At 42.0% G+C, this 19,855-nt stretch overlaps 1 protein-coding gene across 2 annotated transcripts in view; it reads left to right on the forward strand.

Annotated features, from left to right (window-relative positions):
* TSPAN4 (tetraspanin 4) overlaps positions 1 to 19,855 on the forward strand; it is a 394,074-nt gene that overhangs the window by 126,827 nt on the left and 247,392 nt on the right. Inside the window, exon 1 of one of the 2 annotated variants that reach the window (XM_074148891.1) lies at positions 15,553 to 15,645. The exons of the other annotated variant lie outside the window; for it this stretch is intronic. Coding sequence (XP_074004992.1) covers positions 15,579 to 15,645 — 67 coding nt within the window. The 5' untranslated portion in view covers positions 15,553 to 15,578. Of the gene's footprint in view, positions 1 to 15,552; positions 15,646 to 19,855 lie in introns of those variants that run through there. 2 annotated transcript variants of the gene reach the window in all.

Raw genomic sequence — 19,855 nt, forward strand, 5'->3', positions numbered from 1 at the left:
ATGTGCTGCACAATATCATTTCTAGTATTCAAGCTATCCTACCCTATTCCTGAAGCATAAGAAAAGGAAGGAGCATTATCTCGGCTTTACAGACTAAATTGGAAGCAGAGTAAGTGTCAGTTAAACGATTTACGTGAAGTTAGAGAAGTGGCTTGTGTCAGAGCCAGAGTTTGAATCATAATCATCTGAATCTCAGACTGGTGCTTTAGTCTCCAAAGTAGACTGTTTTTCTGGAGAAGAAAAGCCTGGAGTCAGTCACAGTTGCAGCTTTGGGGAAGTGACTGGCCAGAAAAATGAGTGTTAGCCAAATGTTTTTCATTTTTGTGTTTGTGTGACAGAAGCTGTTCGTGCTCTAATTTGGTAAAAATTCAACTTCATTTCTTAATTAGGAGTTGTTGTTACCTAAAAACTTTGCGGCACTCCCACATGTCTCCTGACAGCTTGGGCTGTATGGCACAGACAAGTTAGGATGGCTTTAAATGTCAAAATATGCTTTTCATTCTTGTGTGTATATATATATCTATGCATTATCAAGTAGAATAAAACCCTGCAGCGTGACAGATTACGTTTCTTTAATTGTCATCACTCTTTAAATGAATTTATGGCTGTCAAGAGAAATTTGCACTTCTAGAAACACTGGAAACCTTGAATCACCTAGGTGGAAAAGAAGGCCAGGCCTTGCCCTGCATACTGCTTCTTGCTGGAATGCTGCTGCAGGTGGCTGAGCTGTTTTCAATACATTTGGTTTTGGTTTCTGTTGCTTTGCTAATTACATATCAGGATGTATTTCATGCAGAAGTCTGACCATTTTCCTCAGCTTTATCAGTGACTTTTACTGTTTGTGGGGATAAAGAAGGGAGAAGCTTGTTTCCTGAGAAAACTGTTTCTTCACCTTTTCCTGGTGGGTGGCCCCTGCTGCTCTGATGTTTGTGGAGCAAGAAACTGGTGCACCCTGGTGAGTTAAAGAAAGTTTGTGTTCCCTGTTCAGAGGTGGACATGAGATAGCAGTAGGATGGAGCTGGGAATGTATTAGTTAAGTTGTGCTTAACCTGGACTATCTGGACCAGCTTAGCAGAAGTTGAAGGCGCACTGGATTCTCCTGGAGGCCACTCCCAGGTCCTTTTCCACTGGGCAGCTTTCCAGCCACTCTTCCCCAAGCCTGTAGCGTTGCATGGGGTTGTTGTGACCCAAGTGCAGGACCCAGCACTTGGCCTTCGTGAACCTCATACCATTGGCATGATGCTGGAGCGTGTCCAGAGAAGGGTAACAAAGATGGTAAAGGGTCTAGAGAACAGGTCTTACAAGGAGCGGCTGAGGGAACTGGAGTTGTTTAGACTGGAGAAAAGGAGGCTGAGGGGAAACCTAATTGCTCTCTACAGCTACCTGAAAGGAGGTTGTGGAGAGGTGGGGGTTGTTCTCTTCACCCAAGTAACAAGTAACAGGGCAAGAGGAAATGGCCTCAAGTTGAGCCAGGGGAGGTTTAGATTAGATATTAGGAAAAATTTCTTCACTGAAAGGGTTACCATGCATTGGAACAGGCTGCCCCGGGAGCTGGTCAAGTCTCCATCCCTGAAGGTATTTAAAAGCTGTGTATACGTGATGCTTAGGGACATGGTTTAGTGGTAGCTTTGGCAGTCTTAGGTTAACGGTTGGACTTGATGATCTGTCCTGGTTTGAGGTAAAACAGAACTAATTTTCTGTTCAGTAATTTTTCCTTGTTAGCTGGGCCTCTTCTAACTAACTAAACTCTGAAATTAACGGCATATTGTTCAGAAACTGCTCGCTCTCATAGTGATAAGACCTGATAATACCAAGGAATGGTATGCAGAGAGGCCCTTGCTTATACTTATTGCTATAACAACCAAGGTCAGGTAAATTTGTTATTTGCCCCGTTGGAGGGTCGGAAGCGGAAAAGCGTAGAGGGGTCACACCTGTAGGGAGGAGCGGACAGGACAGGTGACCCAAAACTGACCAACAGGGTATTCCATCCCATCTGCATCATGCTCAGTATAAAAGCTGAGGGATCAAAGGGTCATCTCTCTTCCTTCAATGGCCGACATCTGAGGAGGACCCTGTCTGTTCGTCTGCCTTTGATCCCGATCCGAGCAATCCTGACTCCAGATCCAGAATCCAGCTCCTGTCCATCACCGAGTCCAGCCTGGGACTTTTCCCTTGTGCCTGCCGGTGACGTGATCATCACCCTGGGAGCTTGATACGGTTTTGTATATACTGTATATATATATATTTTTTTTTTATTATTATTATTTATTATTTCATTATTTATTAATATTTTCATTAAAGTAGTTTAGTTTTTTTCTAAACTCATAAATCTCTTTTATCTCTTCCTCTCCTCTCTTTTCCTTAGAGGGGGGGGGAAGGGCCATCTGTCGCTCTGATTGGTTAATCTGGTCAAAACCACGACATGATCTTAAAGGTCTTTTTCAACCTACATGATTCTATGATTCTGTAATCTTTTCGTAATCACTTTGATATGGGATTTCTATGTTTCAGCTCATGGAGAAAGATAGTTTTTTTGCCAAACAGGCTTTCAAATCATGGGTTTGGCCTATGAAGTGAGTCTCCAAAATAAAAGCATTTTGTGAAAGGTGATGGCGTTCTACATCTTTCATGCTGTACGGTAGGCAGGAAGACATTGACTCCCCCACCCTACCTGAGGTGTAAGCTATAGCTCTTTACAGCTGTAGGACATGGCAAAGGATGCAATTATTCTCAAACAGAGCTGGAAATCAGTATTTGATACACAAATTCAAACTGGGGACTGAGTCCAAATGGCCATAACTTTTAAGTACTTTTCACACCAGTGTAGATACTCAGGTGAACAAAGCCTAAACACATATTCAGACCTGTCTGAAATTTTCTTACGTGGCATATTATTTATTTTTGGTGTCTTAAAGTTTTTTTTTTTTTTATTTCCTGCCTTGTCCTTTTATAGAGGTTCGCATAGACCTCTATGCAATATAGAACATATTGCAAGGCATAAGCAAGCAGCAGAAGCAGAGGTGAATATTTTCCCTTCCCTTTGAAAATGTATGCCTTTCTAGCTCTGTCTTTATTTTGATATTTTCTTTTCCTTATTGTTTCTTGTTTGGGATAATGTGGTTATCAAAACCCTCACTACTGTGGTATGCCAGGATGATCGAAAGGCATCTCTTTGAAAACATTTACCAAGGCAGCCTGCCATCTAAAAATTGATGCTTCCCATATGTTTGGAGCTGCAGGTTACATGAAATCTTGTCTTACCAAAGCATGCCTGTGTAAACCAGATATCTGTAAATATTTCAGATTAATTTATGGGGAAAGCTTGGGTTTTCATGAACTGTAGTTTAAAAAAAAAAAAAGGAAAAGAAAAAAGTAGTATGGGTCAGCTGTTGCCAATTTTGAGAACATAGTGAGATAACCAGAGTCCTAAGGCTGCTAATGACTACAGAATGAAGAATGTGTTTTCAGGCTTAATACTTCATTGTGGAGGATCTTTGCAAGTTAGGAATCTTGAAACTGGTTGTATTATTAGGCTTTGTACTATTCCATTATCTGTGTGTTAAGGAGGCTGAAGAGATGTCTACATATCAAGTATGGATATATTATTATGAAGTTGTGACTAAGAGCCACTAAAGAATGTGAGGAGGGGAACAAGGTAATAAATAGAGGCAAATTGAAACAAAGATGACTTATCTGATGCCCTAAACATGAATGTCACGAATAATTTCTAGCTAGGCAGAAATCAACAACCGCTGTTCCAGTTAGCTTGCTTCCTTCCTTTGAAAATATTTAATTTTCAGTTTCGTTTACTATGCAGGAGCATCATTCTGCATAGATCTGAAGTCATATGTTGTCATTTAGGATTCCCCAGCAGGGATACTGGAGGTGCTGACTTTGACACTAAATTTTTTACTGTGATTAACAAACTTCAGACTCTGGAAACCTTCAAACTGTGTGGTCTGCTTGTCAGCTGAATCTCTGGGTTGAGAGATGGTGTTCAAATGGCAGTTATCATAGAATCATAGAATGGCTTAGATTGGAAGAGACCTTAAAAATCATCGAGTTCCAACCCCCCTGCCATGGGCAAGGACACCTCCCACTAGACCAGGTTGCTCAAATCCCCATCCAGCCTAGTCTTGAACACCTCCAGGGATGGGGAATCCTCAGCATCTCTGAGCAACCTGTTCCAGCATCTCATCACCCTCATAGTGAAAAATTTCTTCCTGATATCTAATCTAAATCTACCTGCTTTCAGTTTGAAGCCATTACCTCTCATCCTATCACTACATGCCCTTGTAAAAAGTCCATCTCCATCTTGTAGGCCCCCTTCAGATACTGGAAGGCCAATATAAGGTCTCCCCAGAGCCTTCTCTTCTCCAGACTAAACAACCCCAAATCTCTCAGCCTGTGGAGAGGTGCTCTGGACCTCTGATCATCTTTGTGGCCCTCCTCTGGACTCGCTCCAACAGGTCCACGTCATTTTTGTGCTGAGGACTCCAAAGCCGTATGCAGTACTCCAGGTGGGGTCTCACCAGAGTGGAGTAGAGGGGCAGAATCACCTCCCTTAATGGGCTGGCCATGATTCTTTTGACACAGCCCAGGATAGTTGGCCTTCTGTGTTTCAAGCACACATTGCCAGCTTGTGTTGAGCTTCCCATCCACCAACACCCACAAGTCCTTCTCTCAGGGTTCTCAGTGTTTAGGTTTCTCAATGTTTAGGTTCTCAATCCATTCTCTGCCCAGCCTGTATTTGTGCTTGTGGAGTACTCCAACCTGCGTGCGGGACTATGCACTTGGCCTGGTTGAACTTCATGAGGTTGGCATGGGAGCAAATCTCAAGCCTGTCCAGGTCCCTCTGGTTGGCATCCCATCCCTCCAATGTGTCGACTGCACCACACAGCTTGGTGTCATTGGCAAACTTGCTGAGGGTGTGCTCTATCCCACTGTCCATGTCACTGACAAAGATGTTAAACAGCACTGGTCCCAGTACTGACCCCTGAGGAATGCTACTCGGCACTGGTTTCCACTTGGACATCGAGCCGTTGACCGCAACTCTTCGAGTGCAGCCATCTAGCCAGTTCCTTATCCACCAAGCGGTCCATCTATTAAACCCATGTCGCTCCAATTCAGAGACCAGGATGTTATGTGCGAGTGTCAAAAGCTTTGCACAAGTCCAGGTAGATGACATCTGTTACTCTTCCCTTACCCACCAATGCAGTAACCCCATCATAGAAGACCACCAGATTTGTCAGGCATGACTTGCCCTTGGTGAAGCCATGTTGGTTGTCACCAATCACCTCCTTATTTTCCTTGTGCCTTAGCAGAGTTTCCAGGAGCACAGAGGTGAGACTGACTGGTCTGTAGTTCCCCGGGTCTTAATTTTTTCCCTTTTTAAAAATGGGAGTTACGTTTCCCCTTTTTCAGTCAGTAAGAACTTCACCAGACTGCCACAACTTTTCAAATATAATGATGAAAAGCAGCTTAGCAACTTCATCCGCCAGTTCCCTCAGGACCCATGGATGGATTTCGTCAAGTCCTATGGACCTCTGTACCTTCAGGTTCCTTAGATGGTCTTGTACTTCATCTTCACCTACAGTGGGTGGTTCTTCATTCTCCCAGCCCCTGCCTTTGCCTTCTGTGACTTGGGCAGTGTGGTTAGAGCCCTTGCCAGTGAGGACTGAGGCAAAAAAGTCATTGAGTACCTCAGCCTTCTCTATATCCTGGGTAACCAGGTCTCCTGTTTCCTTCTGGAGAGGGTTTGCACCTTCCCTAGTTTTCCTTTGATCACTGACATATAAGTTTTTCTTGTTGTCCTTGATGTCCTTGGCCAGATTTAATTATCAGGGCTTTAGCTTTCCTAACCTGATCCCTGGCTGCTCAGGCAGTTTCTCTGTATTCCTCCCAGGCTACCTGTCTTTGCTTCCACCCTTTGTAGGCTTCCTTTTTGCTTTTGAATGTGTCCAGTAGCTCCTTGTTCATCCATGCAGGCCTCATGGCTTTTTTGCCTGACTTCATTGTTGGGATGCATCGTTCCTGAGTTTGGAGGAGGTGATCCTTAAATACTAACCAGCTTCCTTGGGCTGGTGCCAAAGCTCCAGTGCTTTATCCCATGGTAGCCTATTGAGCAGATCCCCCAAGAGGCCAGAGTCTGCTCCCCCTTTGCTGCCCTAAGGATCTTGAGCTGTTTTATGATCACTGCAGCCCAAGTCTACCCTTGAGCTTGACATTCCCCACTGCCCTTCCTTGTTGATAAGGTCAAGGTCCAGCATAGTTCCTCTCCTTGTTGGCTCCTCTACTACTTGGAGAAGGAAGTTGTCATCAGTGCGTTCCAAGAACTTCCTGGGTTGCTTGTGCTCTGCTGTGTTGTCCCTCCAACAGATATTGGGGTGGTTGAAGTCCCCCGTGAGGGAGGGACAGGGCTTGTGAACATGAGGCTGCTCCTATCTGTCTGTAGAGGGCCTCATCTGCTCTGTCATCCTGGTCAGGTGGCCTGTAGCAGACCTTCACTATAATGTCACCTGTCCCTGCCCTCCCTTTAATCCTGACTCATAAGCTCTCAGTTGTCTCTTTATCCATCCCCAGGTGGAGCTCCATGCACTCCATCTGGTCATTGATGCAGAGGGTGACACCCCCTCCTCCTCTCCCTGCCTGTCCTTCCTGAAGAGCCTGTATCCTTCTATTCCAACACCATCATCCCACCACATCTCCATGATGCCAATGAGATCATAGCCCTGGAGGCGTGCATATGTCTCTAACTCCTCTTCTTTGTTCCTCATGCAACATGTATTTGCATAGAAGCACTTAAGCTGGGTCCCTGTTGAAGGTGACTTACTGGCTGGAGTGGCTGCAGTTCCTTTGTGGTGCTCTCCAGGTGGCTGTCCTTTGAGGTGTTTTCCTCTTGGCTCCTATTACCTCTGGAGCCCCTGGCTTGTCTCCATAAGACTTTGAGTGTTCTGCAGCGTACCCACCACATCTCAGAGCAAAGGGCTGAGGACCCTTCCTAGTGTACCCTGGCCCGCTAACCTTGGTGTGTTGTCCCTTGGCTTGTCACAGGCAAGCCTGATAATATACCCCTCCCCCATCAAGTCTAGTTTAAAGCTCTGTCAATGAGCCCTGCTAGCTCATGGGCAAAGACTCTCTTCCCCCTTTGAGAAGGATGAACCCCATCTGACCCCAGCAGGCCTGGTGCCGTGCAGGCCATCTCATTCTCAAAAAACCCAAAATTGTGGCGGTGACACCAGCCACGGAGCCATGTTTTAACAGACTGAGCGCATCTGTTTCTTTCAATGTCACTGACCGCAACAGGGAGGAGAGAAGAAAAAGTAACCAGTTGCAAGTAGGAAGCCACAGAGAGACAGCAACAGGGACACCAGCATCACTTTGAGTTCCACTTAAATGCCTGGTCTTTTTTGCAGCAGATGTAGCACATTAGTCAGGGATTGTTGTATTTTTTGCCTTTTGGTTTCCCCAGATTCAGTTACCTGGTTAGTTACTCTGTTGCCTTGAGAGAAAAATCTGTGAATTAAATACCACAGATAGAAATGACTTTTTCTTGTACTGCCCTTGTGGATGGCGATGGGTGCCCTTTGTATGCTCACAGCAACAGCAGCAGCCAGAGAAACTGGTAGGTCACAATAATTTTCTTCTGCGTAAAATGAAAAAGGAGAGACTAGTTCTGATTAAAATGCAGCCAGAGCCTCTAATACTGTGGTATTAATTGCGATGCTGGCCTTGACAAAAATAGCTGTTAAATGGGGAGTAAAAAACTTTCCATGTTTGCCAAAGTTGTAATGAAAATGGTGGAGCTGTCATATATACAATGTTCTTACCTAAAATGATTATGGCTTAACAATTTTCCAGTGCACTGCGTTGGGTTGTTTCCAGCACATCCAGATCCTAGTGTTGTAAAGGTTTAATAGAAAATCTTGATAGTGAGTCTTTATCTGTGCCAGAGAAAAAGGTAGGCAGTGTTTATGAAATCCACTCACATTCTTTACTCACCACCTTGACGTTGCTGCCATGCTCATTTGTTGTCACTTTTATACGTGTCTAACTGTCAAGAAAGACTTGATCCAGTGTACGGCTGTGGATTGCTAAGTTTGGTTGCTGGTGTGATGCAAACAACAGGAGCCTTACAGTCCTCATAGCCTTTAAATCCACAGGGTGACTCCTCAGCAGGAATAAATCCGTGGCGTTCCACAGAAGTGGCTGGAACTGTGCCAGTCTACAGTGCTTGGAGACTGAGCCCAATGATGCATCTTTGATGCAAATTACTACTTTTAGGAAAAACTAGTATTTACAAGGAATCAAGCATGCATGGGTTAAAGCTGAACTGTGAAGCAAGGCCAGAAGTTATATTTGACAGATCTTTGTTAGGTGCCAAGGAACTCAAGGAAAACCTAAATACCAGCCTCTCTGATAATGATAGAACAGTAGTAGTTGAGAAAATGCACAGAAGTATTTTATTCCAAATGGTAAAATGACTAATGCTGTTCATTAATGATCCACGCAGTGGGAAAGTGTGTTTGCCTCTGTGTAGCTCTGATTTCAGTTTGTAGCAGAAACTTGTCTCAGTAGCAGAAACTTTAACATTGGATGGCTCGGGCTTTCATTAATTGTTGATTCTGTTTCTTATTTCTCCAGAACAGGGGCTGAACATTCCTTGGCATGTTTTCACTGATCCCAGCTGGGCTTTGTAAGTGGGGGGAAATATGTACGTTTGGAAGTTCTTCTTCTGGCCTGCAGAAATGTTACTTCCTTTTCATTTTTGTGTATTCTGATGGAATAAAGGAGTAATTAATTTCTCCTGAGGTCAAGAACCTGCACAGAACCCAAGGTGGCATTATCATCTTTGTAACTGTAGACACCATGTTGCAGAGTATGCAGGACAGGCCAGAAATAGTGGACTGCTAATACTCAATAGAGGTTGGTTGTTTATCTCGTACTAAAGAGAGCAATTTGGTCTAGAAGAGCAGGAAATATCCTGTTTTTTATCTTTGGGTGTCTCAGTTCAGGAAAAAATGCAACGTAGCCTTGGCTAAGCCTCATCAGACAGCAGTAGAGAGCCCCCTGATTCTCACTTCTTGTTTACAGGGTTGTGTATGAGATGGGGATGTTTGTTTGCTTAGTTAAGTATATGCTAATGTTCTTTTCTGAATCCATAGCTTGCTTTGTAGATTACTTTCATGAAGAAATAATAATACTAGTCATAATAAATTATTTTCTGCACTCCTGTGAAAACTATATATGTTTTGCAGAGAAGGTGTATGACCACACAAACTAAAGAAACAGGATGTGTATTTTATTACCTGTTAGTCAGTAGCTTTTTCCAAAGATTATAAATAAGCTAGGTATGTAATGCTTTTGGAATCCCTATGATAGTAATAGTGTTTACTAGCAACACCTTAGTAATTGTATTTTGGTAGCTTTGGTTGTCTAAAGACATGTGTGAGGGTGTTATGTTTTAGTAAATCAGCTGATACACCTAGAGAGAGCAAACAATCTCTGAGAACCAGTAAACTTCAGGGAATAAAAAAAATTGGTGACAAGTAATTGTCATATAAGCACTTTCAGAAATTTTCTCCTACGAACACTTTGATGCAGGTGGTAAGCACTTGGAAAACAAGAGCACGTACATACATACATGTTTAAGCTGCTGTTCTGCTGGTAACTACAGTATATGTCTAGGTAAGGATGTCATGCCCTGTAACCGTGTGGTGTGTGTGCAGTGCCGTTAACCTTTAGGTACTCCTTCTAATATCTGCCTCTCCCATGAACTGCTCTTTTCCAGGGACCTGGTGTCTTCAGGTAGCAGCTGTCCATCCAGTCACCTAAACTGACTGCTATTGGATCTGTCTTGAATCCCACCTCTAGGTGATGAGACTTTTGCAGAGTCCTGCAGAATGTTGGATATGTCTCTCAAATTTATTTCTTGAGTAGTAAGTGTTACATTGTGTGCTGCTGAGAAACTGGTGGAATCCGACCTATCCCTTTGGAGAGATACCCTTTTCAGATTTGATCCATCAGATAAAAGATGTCCCACTGTGTTTAATCAAGGCTCGGCTGTCTCCTTTGATCACAGCTTCAGTTATTGATCCCTATGGCGATACTGTTCATAAACCATTTAGCTTTCCCAGAGAAGATCCTCTTGCACCATGTACCATTCTGGTACCCTTTCCTCAGGACTAAGGGCATTAGCTGTCCTGTGTTAGAAGCATAGCAGATAAGCCACAAAAAAAAGTGGCAACTTTGAGCTAACACAGTTAACAGCTGTCCTCAGACTTCTAGCCTACTCCAAAAAATACAGGGCTAACTGGGTGCTACTTGCTGCACATGCTGGATATGGTTAGGACTCTCAGATGTGTGGCAGCCCTGGGTAAATATGAAATAATCTACTGGATGTAACTGGGAAACAGTTAAGTATGTAAAGTATGGAAATGCTACACTGAATCAACGGCTATTTCTCACAAATACAAAAAAAAAGTATTGCTTTCTTAGTCTTCCTCTCTGGAAAGCCTGGAAGTGCTGAAAAATGTCTTAGCATAGCCACTGCTACTTACAAAAAGAGACTTTATGGTAAGGAAGGCACCTGCTACAAGTCATACAAGCTAAATAGCATTTTTTACATGCACTGTTCAAAATTTAATTACCTGAGGATGAAGGGTAATTTTTTTTTGTTTGTTTTCTGTTGTACACTGCATGTGTGATTCCATTTAGAAAAGTTAAAATGCTGAACGTTTATGTTACTGGCTTGTTATGATTATATTTGGTCCTCCATTTCCTCCCAATTTGTGTTTAAGAAACCGGATGAGGAGCAGTTACATGAATGTAGTAGCACAGGAGGTTATTATTTTTTTTCAGTAGCTGCTATGACATTCCTTATTTATATATATATTTTTATGGAGGTGGCTGACATTTTAGCTCTTGATGTAAAAGAACGAAATGAAGAGAGGGGATAAGGGAAGAAATGAAGAGAGAAAAACCAAGATGTGATCTGAGAAAGAACTTAGGGAGAATATCTACAAGAATTTCTGAAAAAAAATCCTGATTTGATGCATTTTGCATTATCTGACAAGTAACATATAACAATAAAAGAAGCCAAAATTAAAGATAAACACATGGGAGGTACTGAACTGAATTTAAAACTGAATTTAAAATGTTGGCATTTTCTGTTGCTAATTTGACATTTTATTGTTGGAGGGAATTTTGTGTTTCTGTTGCGAGTAGAATTAAGCTTTGCTGCTAACATATGCAACAGCAGCACACACACATCCTCGGATTTCATTGTCAGACACGGGTTTTGTACACAAAAATGAGTGCCCTTAATATTACAGGCACATTCAGTTTCAATAGTTGCACCTCTTTTTGGCAATACATTCAGATAATTTGTATATTAAATAGCTGGGTTGCAAGGTCTTGAGTTCATGAAGGAAGGGAGTTCTAACTCAGAGCAATATTAGCAGAGTATCGTTTTTCAACAGTAGCTCAGAGAAAATACTTTAGGAAATGGTAGAAAAAATAAGAGATATAGTGATAATTCTTGAGTGTCCGGACTGTACTTAGAAGCCATCGAGCAATGTGGCTGCATCAGTGCAAGCCCTAAGCAGAAGCTCAGAGATACTACTTCCAGTTTTCCCTTTTGAAACAGGAGTAAGTGCAAATGTCACAATTGGAGCTTTTCCTTGTTTGCAGTCTGGATTTGCATCAGTGCAGGTGGATCACTTCTTGGCCTCTGCCTCTTGAGTGAGGTTGATTCTGTAAACATCTCACCCCTGTGAAGTGGATAAGACTTCTTACGGTGCTGGGCATAATGCTGCAATGAGATGAACACAAATTAAGCCTGCGGTTAGCGACTGTCCTGCACTGTGATTGCAAACCTGGCTCCTGGTAGCTGTGCTCCAGGTGTTTGTCTCTTTCATGCTGGTGCATTTTGGATGAGTAGTGGTGATAACTACTTTTGATTACTAGCACTTGAGGCTGCTGAAGAAGAGGGAAGAAATGCACGTTGTGGGTGTCTTCTCATACTTGGTTTCTGTCTGCATGCAAGTGCAAAAGATTTATCAGGCAGTTAGTTTGGGATCTAAGCTAGAGGTACTCCTCCTTTTTAGGAATCTCTTCCTTTCCCCTCCTTCCTGTGCAATCTCCCCAGAGGGGTGCTAGAAAGTGGCAGCCGTTATATCAGCTGTCAGGTCATTCCCATCACTTTTTAAGCAGAATTCACAGCCTGAAAAGTATCCACTTCTTGAAAAGTAACAGAAAGACCTGGAGATGCCCCTGCGTTGTAACTGCTATTTATAATAATTTGCTATTCTTGCTGAAAATTGAAACTATAAAATTGATGAATTGCTTTCAAATTATTTTTTCTGTTGGTCTTCAGTTGCATGGACTGTTTAACACAAATGATTGATAGTTTTGTTATATCTCTTCTCCTATAAGCATATAGGATCTTTATGAAAAAGTGATTTGGGATTTCTTCATTATGCCTGAAAATGTCTTAAATGATGCCTCACGTGGTGCTAATTCTCAGAAGGGAGATGAGTAGTGTGGATTTTCTGGAACAGCAAAAACTAAAACTTGCTGGAATTTGACACCCTAAATTGCTACTTTTTTCATTTGTTTCCTCTCCTACCTCCTTTCTTATATATTAAAGCTGCTTTGGTAATTGTCATGGTGAGTGCTACGTTACTTTTGGTGATTTCTTCTTTTCATATGTAAAACCTGTTTGTGTGCTTCGTGTAGGTATTTTTTTATTTTTGACCATTGATCCCAAGCCACTTCCATATGTGATAAAATTGAGGACAGAGGGGAAAATACTGGCTTTTAGAAGCAAGTGTGTAAATAAATATTTTAAACTCTTCATTTAGGAACAAATAACGAAATGCTGAGGCCCTCAGAGATGGCCTCATATTGCTACTGCCAGTTTTAGACACTCCTCTGACCATTCCTCAGCATCACTATATGAACCAATGAGTTCAGCTGGGAGAAGGTTCAAGACCAGGCTGGATGGGGCTTTGAGCAACCTAGCCTAGTGGGAAGTGTCCCTGCCCATGGCAGTGGGGTGGGAACTCGATGATCTTTAAGGTCCCTTCCAACCCGAACCGTTCTATGATTCTATGTATCTATGAGAATGGTGAATAGTTTCCTAGCTGGTGTTGGCAGTCTCCAAGGGAGCCTGGTTAAAAATTCATACTTGGCTCTTCACCTTCTGGTTTTCAAGAAGTTTGAAGCTTGCTGAATGAGATATTAAAAGCAGAAGGTGTTATCAGGCAGCCTGAGGTTTGTATTAATGTAGGGTTTGTTTTTTTTTTTTTTCCCTTTGAATTCTATTTGGTAATATGCAAAGAGAACCTTAAATATTGTGCTGGAAAGGAATGGGTTTTACACCAGTCTTTTACACTTTCTCTTACTTGTAAGAGCAAATAATTTGAGGCACTATCTGTTCTTGAACTCATAACAATTTAGCTGGTAGGAGCATGTACTTCCTAATTCTTAGGTGAAAAGTGATAGAAACTGTGAAGCTACTTGAATAGGGTTTTTGTTGGCTAGACTTACTCTCTCTTGACTTTTTGTAGCTGATGGGGTTTCTGGTGTCTCACTGCAAATGAAAAGGACTTCTGGAGAGTCAGCTCATTGCAGAAATAGCAGAAGGCTGTTCACTGAGAATAATCTCTCACAGAGACACGATTTCACAGCAACAGCATTTCTTCTGCTTTATTTCCCACAGCACCAGGCTAAAGTGGCTCAGCCTTCCGGACATTACAAGCTTGTATTGCTCCTTTATTTGTTTAACACCTTTTTTGAGCTTTAGGTCATTGATGTCAGGTCTGGCCCACTTAAGGTATGTTTCATGTTCTTCTACACACTCTAATTGTAGCTTTCTCATTCACCAAAATGGTCTCCATTGCTGTTTTCTTACACTCCCCTTACACTTTCTTAATAGACACTCTGTGAGTATGAAACAGCAAAAGATAGATACCCAGTACAAGGTCTTGCTGAAAAGGGCCAGATTCTTCAGAGCTGCAGAATCAGTCTGCATGATGCTAGAGGTACTCAGCTGTGGGTGATCTGAGAAATATTCATGTAATTATTGTGTAACTTTTTCATAATTGGAGTATCTCCAGAATGATGATTGCCACAGCTTTGGGTATATCTGGTCAAGAGTTCATCTTTGTTACATGTAGCATTAAGGTTACCCTAGGTATACATGCGTATGATAGGTTCCATTGCAGCTGCTCTTTGAAGGGACCTTACAGGAGTTGCTGCCCCTAAAACACACTGGGTAGCTTGTTAGGTTGGGGCATCTGCTGCTTAATGGTAATTGTAACTGTCTTCCTATGAAGTTGGCAGTGTCACCCTTTGCATACTATTTCTTTTATCATCCTGAAAACTCTAGATGGCAGGGACCATTTTTTAATATAAGATGTCGAGGTGTTAATTCTTACCTAAGCCTCCACATGCTTCCACAGGTTAAGAATTACTGATTGACTGTTGTCGGTATTTTTGTCAGTTTTGTATCATGCCTCTTGTGTTTTAACCACATATTTCTGAGAAATTCCTACAGTTATTTTTCATTGCCTAAAACAACATATGAGCAAGTTAAGTCAGTGAGTCTACTGGTTCTTAGGTATTTAGACCTCTTATGTATGTCCAGCTATGCACTTGCTTGTGGACTGCTCTCTGCCAAAGCGCTTGTATATTGTGTTGATTATAGTTGATTATGCAAAAATCAGATTGCCTCTTTTTTATTGTTATTTATTCCTCCACAGTAAGACTAGATTGTATTTTGTATTTCTGAAGCACGCTTACTGTAGATCCTGTAGATTCAAGATAGCACATTTGTAAAAGTTTCTAGTGGTCAGTTTTCTCTGTATAATCTTGAAAAGTTATTTCAGGTGTCTAGCTCTGATTTGTTGCTAATTATTTATTAAAGACAGTTGCATATTTCTGGATGTTCTGTATAAAAAGCCATTCATTATCTGTTTTGTGAATTTTTTGGGGGTTACCTTGGCCTTGTGGCTATCCTTAAAACATGTAGTGATTTTGGTTGACACGTAGTGATTTTTATTTGTGTCTGCAGTCTGTCAGTTAGCTGAAGATGTTATTACATATTTGTTAAATGCAGGCTGGGGTTGGTGGTATACAAGACAAACTGTATAGACAGTCATTGCTCTGAGCTAATCTTATCTCCTGGAGCAAAGCATTTCTGAGGAATTTCTAATTTTGACAACCGGGATCAAATGTCTGACTTCTGAGGGCTGACAATAATGTCAGGGGCTGAGCAGCTTTGTCCTGTTGATAGCAACTGCACAGTTTAAAATCCACATTAAATGCCAGGGAACCGTGCATCTTAGCTGGTTAGGTTCAGGGTGTGTGTGTGTTTAGGGTAAGGCATTAGCTTTAGAAGTCTTTATGGGGTAGAAATGCTGCGGCTGCTCAGGGGTAAAAATAGTTCTGGGTTTTCAATGCCTGCATTCCATGGCTGGAGCCTGAAATCATGAATCAGGGCTCAGCTCTCGGTCTGTGCGAGACCAACTGCGAGAGCTCTGCAGACAGACAGAGGAGGGGAGCAGCTAGCTGAGATGAGTCCGAGCCCAGCACCGCTGATACTCTGGGAGGGACCTGTGTTGCTTGTACACTCTCAGCAAGGTATTGTATATTAATATTTTGATTTCCACTAGGAGTGTAGTTATTTGAGTGTGAATAATTAAAAATCTACTGAACCGTGCAAAATTTCCCACTAAACCAAAGATGACTTTTAAGAAGTGTCTGTTCTGTGCGTATTCAGCTTCACACCTTACAAGCTTCCAGAGACTTGGAATGATATATTGTGATTGGAAGCGCGTGCTGCTCATTCCCACCTGAACACTGTTTTGTGGAAGTGTTTGTCCTTGATTTTTGCATGGCAGGTGTTTTTTTTCCAGAAAATTTCTAGCCTGGAAATTCCTGGGTATTTAGATACATAAAGAGTTAGTAGTCTTTCAAAGGCCTCCTGCAATAAGTGCTTTTTAAAAATAGTACCTAAAACATGGATGCTTAACTGAAAGATCTCTCTAAAGCTTCAGACTCTGTCAATGTTGTGGCATGAGATCTATGCAGGTTTAAATCCTGTTTTGACAGAGTTTGTATGGATGATTATTCTCAGTGGTTTACAAAGTGGCATAACTTCATGAAAGAGTGAATTTTGTACTTAGAATCAGGACTTTTTGTTGAAAGTCTTGTTAGGATGCTACCAGAGATTTTGTGACCAACATTACCTTTGAAAACAGTAAAAAACCCCTTTTTTTTGGTGTTCGTTTTTTTTTTTTTTTTTTGTCCCTGAGACATTTTGAATATGTATCCTCCAGGCCATTGCTAGTAAGACTTTGAGAAATTTATGTTCCTGCAGTTTTTGGCGTGCCCTGTAAGTTGAATAATTGTATGATCCTCCTTCCAGATGGAGTTGCTAGATTCCATGTTGCTAGAAGTACCCACGCCAGCCGTGTGTGCAGATTGTCTGTTCCATTAGTGCCCAGGGCAAAACTATGCAAATCCACACATGGTAACCTCGCAGCCGGGATGGTGCATTCATCTGTTTTCTTTCTAGGCCCTGGGATGCAGCTGCACAGGCTTGTCTGACACTCTCAGTGCATCCCCTTGTGCTGATCTGCTCTGTGCTACCTCTGTGTGCTTGGTACGGCTGCAGGCACCTGCACTTTACACGTAACACGGGCATCTACAGCTGTGCTGTCCCCAGGTACTGCTGGATGGCCCTTATGTTAGACGGGCTCGATAACTTAGCATGGCGTTGTGTACCAGTGGTCTACTTTAGCAAACCAACTGCCAAAGCTATTTGTGCCTCTCTTGTTTTTTCTCTTCTTGTGCACTGGCACAGCTTACATCCCTGAACATTGCTGATATTCAGAGGAGAGGATAGTGTTTTCTCATGCAGCTCCACATTGGGAGGCTGATATGTAACAGGTAACCAAAGTGAATTTGGGAAATCTCACATGGAAAAACAACTTTATAAAGTGAGAAGCATATTGCTGTAAGATGAGGAATAAAACTGTAGAAATCAAAGCAGTTCCATGCGGTAAGATAAGTTAGTGAGGTGTTAGGTACAGTTACAGGATGATTTGCAAACATCAGGAATTTTTAAATCTGTATCGTTTTATTTTACTTGGGACATCTTAGTGTGTAAGACACTAGGCTTGGGTGCAGGACCTGGATTCTATTTCAGCCTTGCTGATTCAATTGTGTCACCTAATTTTCTTGCTTTTCAGTTTCCCAATCTGTACAACGAAGATGATTTTACAACAGAGGTGCTACGGGAATAAAATCTTTATCACTAATGTAATTGCTAATGCCATCTTTACCCCTTCAGAACTGCCAAATTAACTGCCAAGGCACCACTCCTAAAGGGCCATCCCACTTCTGAAACAGGAGTTTTGTGTTCTTCTCACTAATGCCATTTTATAAAGGGTGAATATAGACTGCAGATAGTTTAAAGGATATTCCATGAGTTGAATAAAGTCCGAGGACAAGAATAGATACTGTAATTCTGCCTACCCGTGTCCTGTGTGCTGGCCTCACTGGATGTTCCCCTTTTGGGAGGTTCAGTAAGAGTTAGAAATATGTTGCAGGATGTTAGGTTAGTCATCAGTACCGCACAATAAATAGTTGAATGGGTATTTTAAAGAAGTGACATGGCAAAACTGTTGGTGTCCTTGTACCAATGGCAGAGCTGCCTAAAATAACAAGAACATGAGAAAGTCCTTTCTAACTGCAGCACTTTATCTAATGCCATTTTCGCCTACTCTGGATAAAGCAATGAGAGGTATCTCAAATATTCTGTCAGTGGCCCCAGATATTATGCGCCCTTTTTGTTAGGAATTACAACACTTCAAACTATCTGCCAGAGTTGTCAGCTAAGGTGAATAACTGAAGATTTGGATGTTTGCCCAAGCTGTCAGGATTTAATTATCCTGTGAAACCTCATTAGAGATGAGCTGCACCTGTGATACTTAGAGGGAACTATTTTGAAGGTAGTTCAGACCCTGAACTCATAGCTCAATTTAAAAAATGCTCTTTTAGAATCTGAAAGCTTTTGCATCCCCATCTACTTTGTTGCAAGTAGTGTTCAGTTCATTTTCTGAGGGAGGTGGGAAATAGAGAAGATGTGTTTGGTAGCCAAAATTATGTTGACAAATTGGAAAAACAGCCTGGAAAAAATGGATAAATGCAATATATGTCACTTGAGAAATAATCAACTGTGTAAGTACAAATAGGCCTATAAGAGAAGATCTGGGGTTTATTGTGAATTTAAGTCGGGAATGCTGTGTTGCTCCAAAAGGCAAAGCCATCTTGCAATGCAATACCAGTACATATTGCCCATGAGGCCTGTGTAATGATCCATTCCTTTGGCACTTAGTACAGTCTTAGATGGGATATAGTTCAGATTTTGGGAGCTGCAGTTGAAAGAGGTGGATCAACTGGACAATTTGATACGAGTGCAATGAGAATGATCAAGGTCAAAATAAAATCGAAACAGAAGATTGCATGAATTGGAGTTCTTTGGTAAATAAGAGATTGCTAAGGATATTTAGTAACATTTTGCAAATGTGTAAATGGCTGACGGAAAGAGGAAGGGAAGAGCTCTTCTTTGTAGGCGTAGGGTAAGAAGTAATAGGCTGCAGTCACAGAATAGAAGACTCAGGTTTGTTAATAGATGAAGTAAATGTCTGGGGTGACATAGATATGACCTGTTCTACTGTCAGCTATGTGGTCTTTTCAAGTCTCTCCTAATTCTGTGGTTCTATAATTCTGCACAATTATATGCTTTGAGTTGAAAACTAGTGTCCTTAATCCTCTGTAGCAGACAATATCCTCAGTGTTGGAGAACTTGTTCCTTCAACTAGAGCTGATGCTTTTGTAGATAATAGAAGCTGGGCAGAGGACAGGGGGTTGGGTGGATATGTAGTCTTTTGGCAGTCGTAAACAACATGGAGACATGAGTCAGGAATGATTGGTTATTCTCAATTTCTCATGGTACAAAAGCTGTAGGACAACCACTTGAACTGTCAGGTGGCAAATGCAAAACAGGGAAGGACTTTTTCACACTGTGTTTAGTTAACCTGAGGAAGTTATTGCTGTTAGATGTGTTGGGTGCTGAATGCAATTAGACAATACTATTCCAGCAGATCTGTTAAAAGCGTTTAAACATAAATATACCAGTTGCAGCTTGGGAATTTCCTGAGACATATGTTGCTGGAGGCTGGGATTGTATACCATGGAGGCTATCACTATGTTTGTGTCCTGTTCTTATATTCTTGGCACTTGCAAGAGGTGTCTGTCAGAGTTTGAAGGGAGAGCAGGGTCCAAAATTTATTGAAGGAGGGTTTTCTCTTTCTCCAGTCTGGAGTGCTCAGCCTGTGGAGGCATCCACATGCCTGATAATCAGCACATTTAAAATAGCCTTTTGCCTGTGTGGATCTGAGAAGAGCCCTGACCGGGGTGACTTCTGCTCCCATCTGAGGAGCATTCTGTCAGCACTCCCACTTCAATCTGAGAAGTGTAGGGGGACAGCTGGAGTGGAGTGGGAAGAGGCAGCAAAAATTTGGTTCCAGGCATTGGGCAATCGCATGTCTTCACTGAGAATTTCAGGGCATGTGCTTCCTAGATTATTTCCAGCCAGAACTGTACTGTGAAGTATCAAGTCTTTACTGTTAAGGATAATTTAGGAAGCCCCATCATGAGAGACATTTCTGAGTACGAAGCTTGGCATGGCTTATAGGAGGAATTGCAAATAGCCAAGAGGTATGTGAGCAAGGTCAGATAAAAACTGCATAAATGCCATGTGTCAATTTTTTCTCTCTCAAAA

Source organism: Numenius arquata, chromosome 6 (assembly GCF_964106895.1).
Source record: "Numenius arquata chromosome 6, bNumArq3.hap1.1, whole genome shotgun sequence".
Taxonomy (NCBI): Eukaryota; Metazoa; Chordata; class Aves; order Charadriiformes; family Scolopacidae; genus Numenius; species Numenius arquata.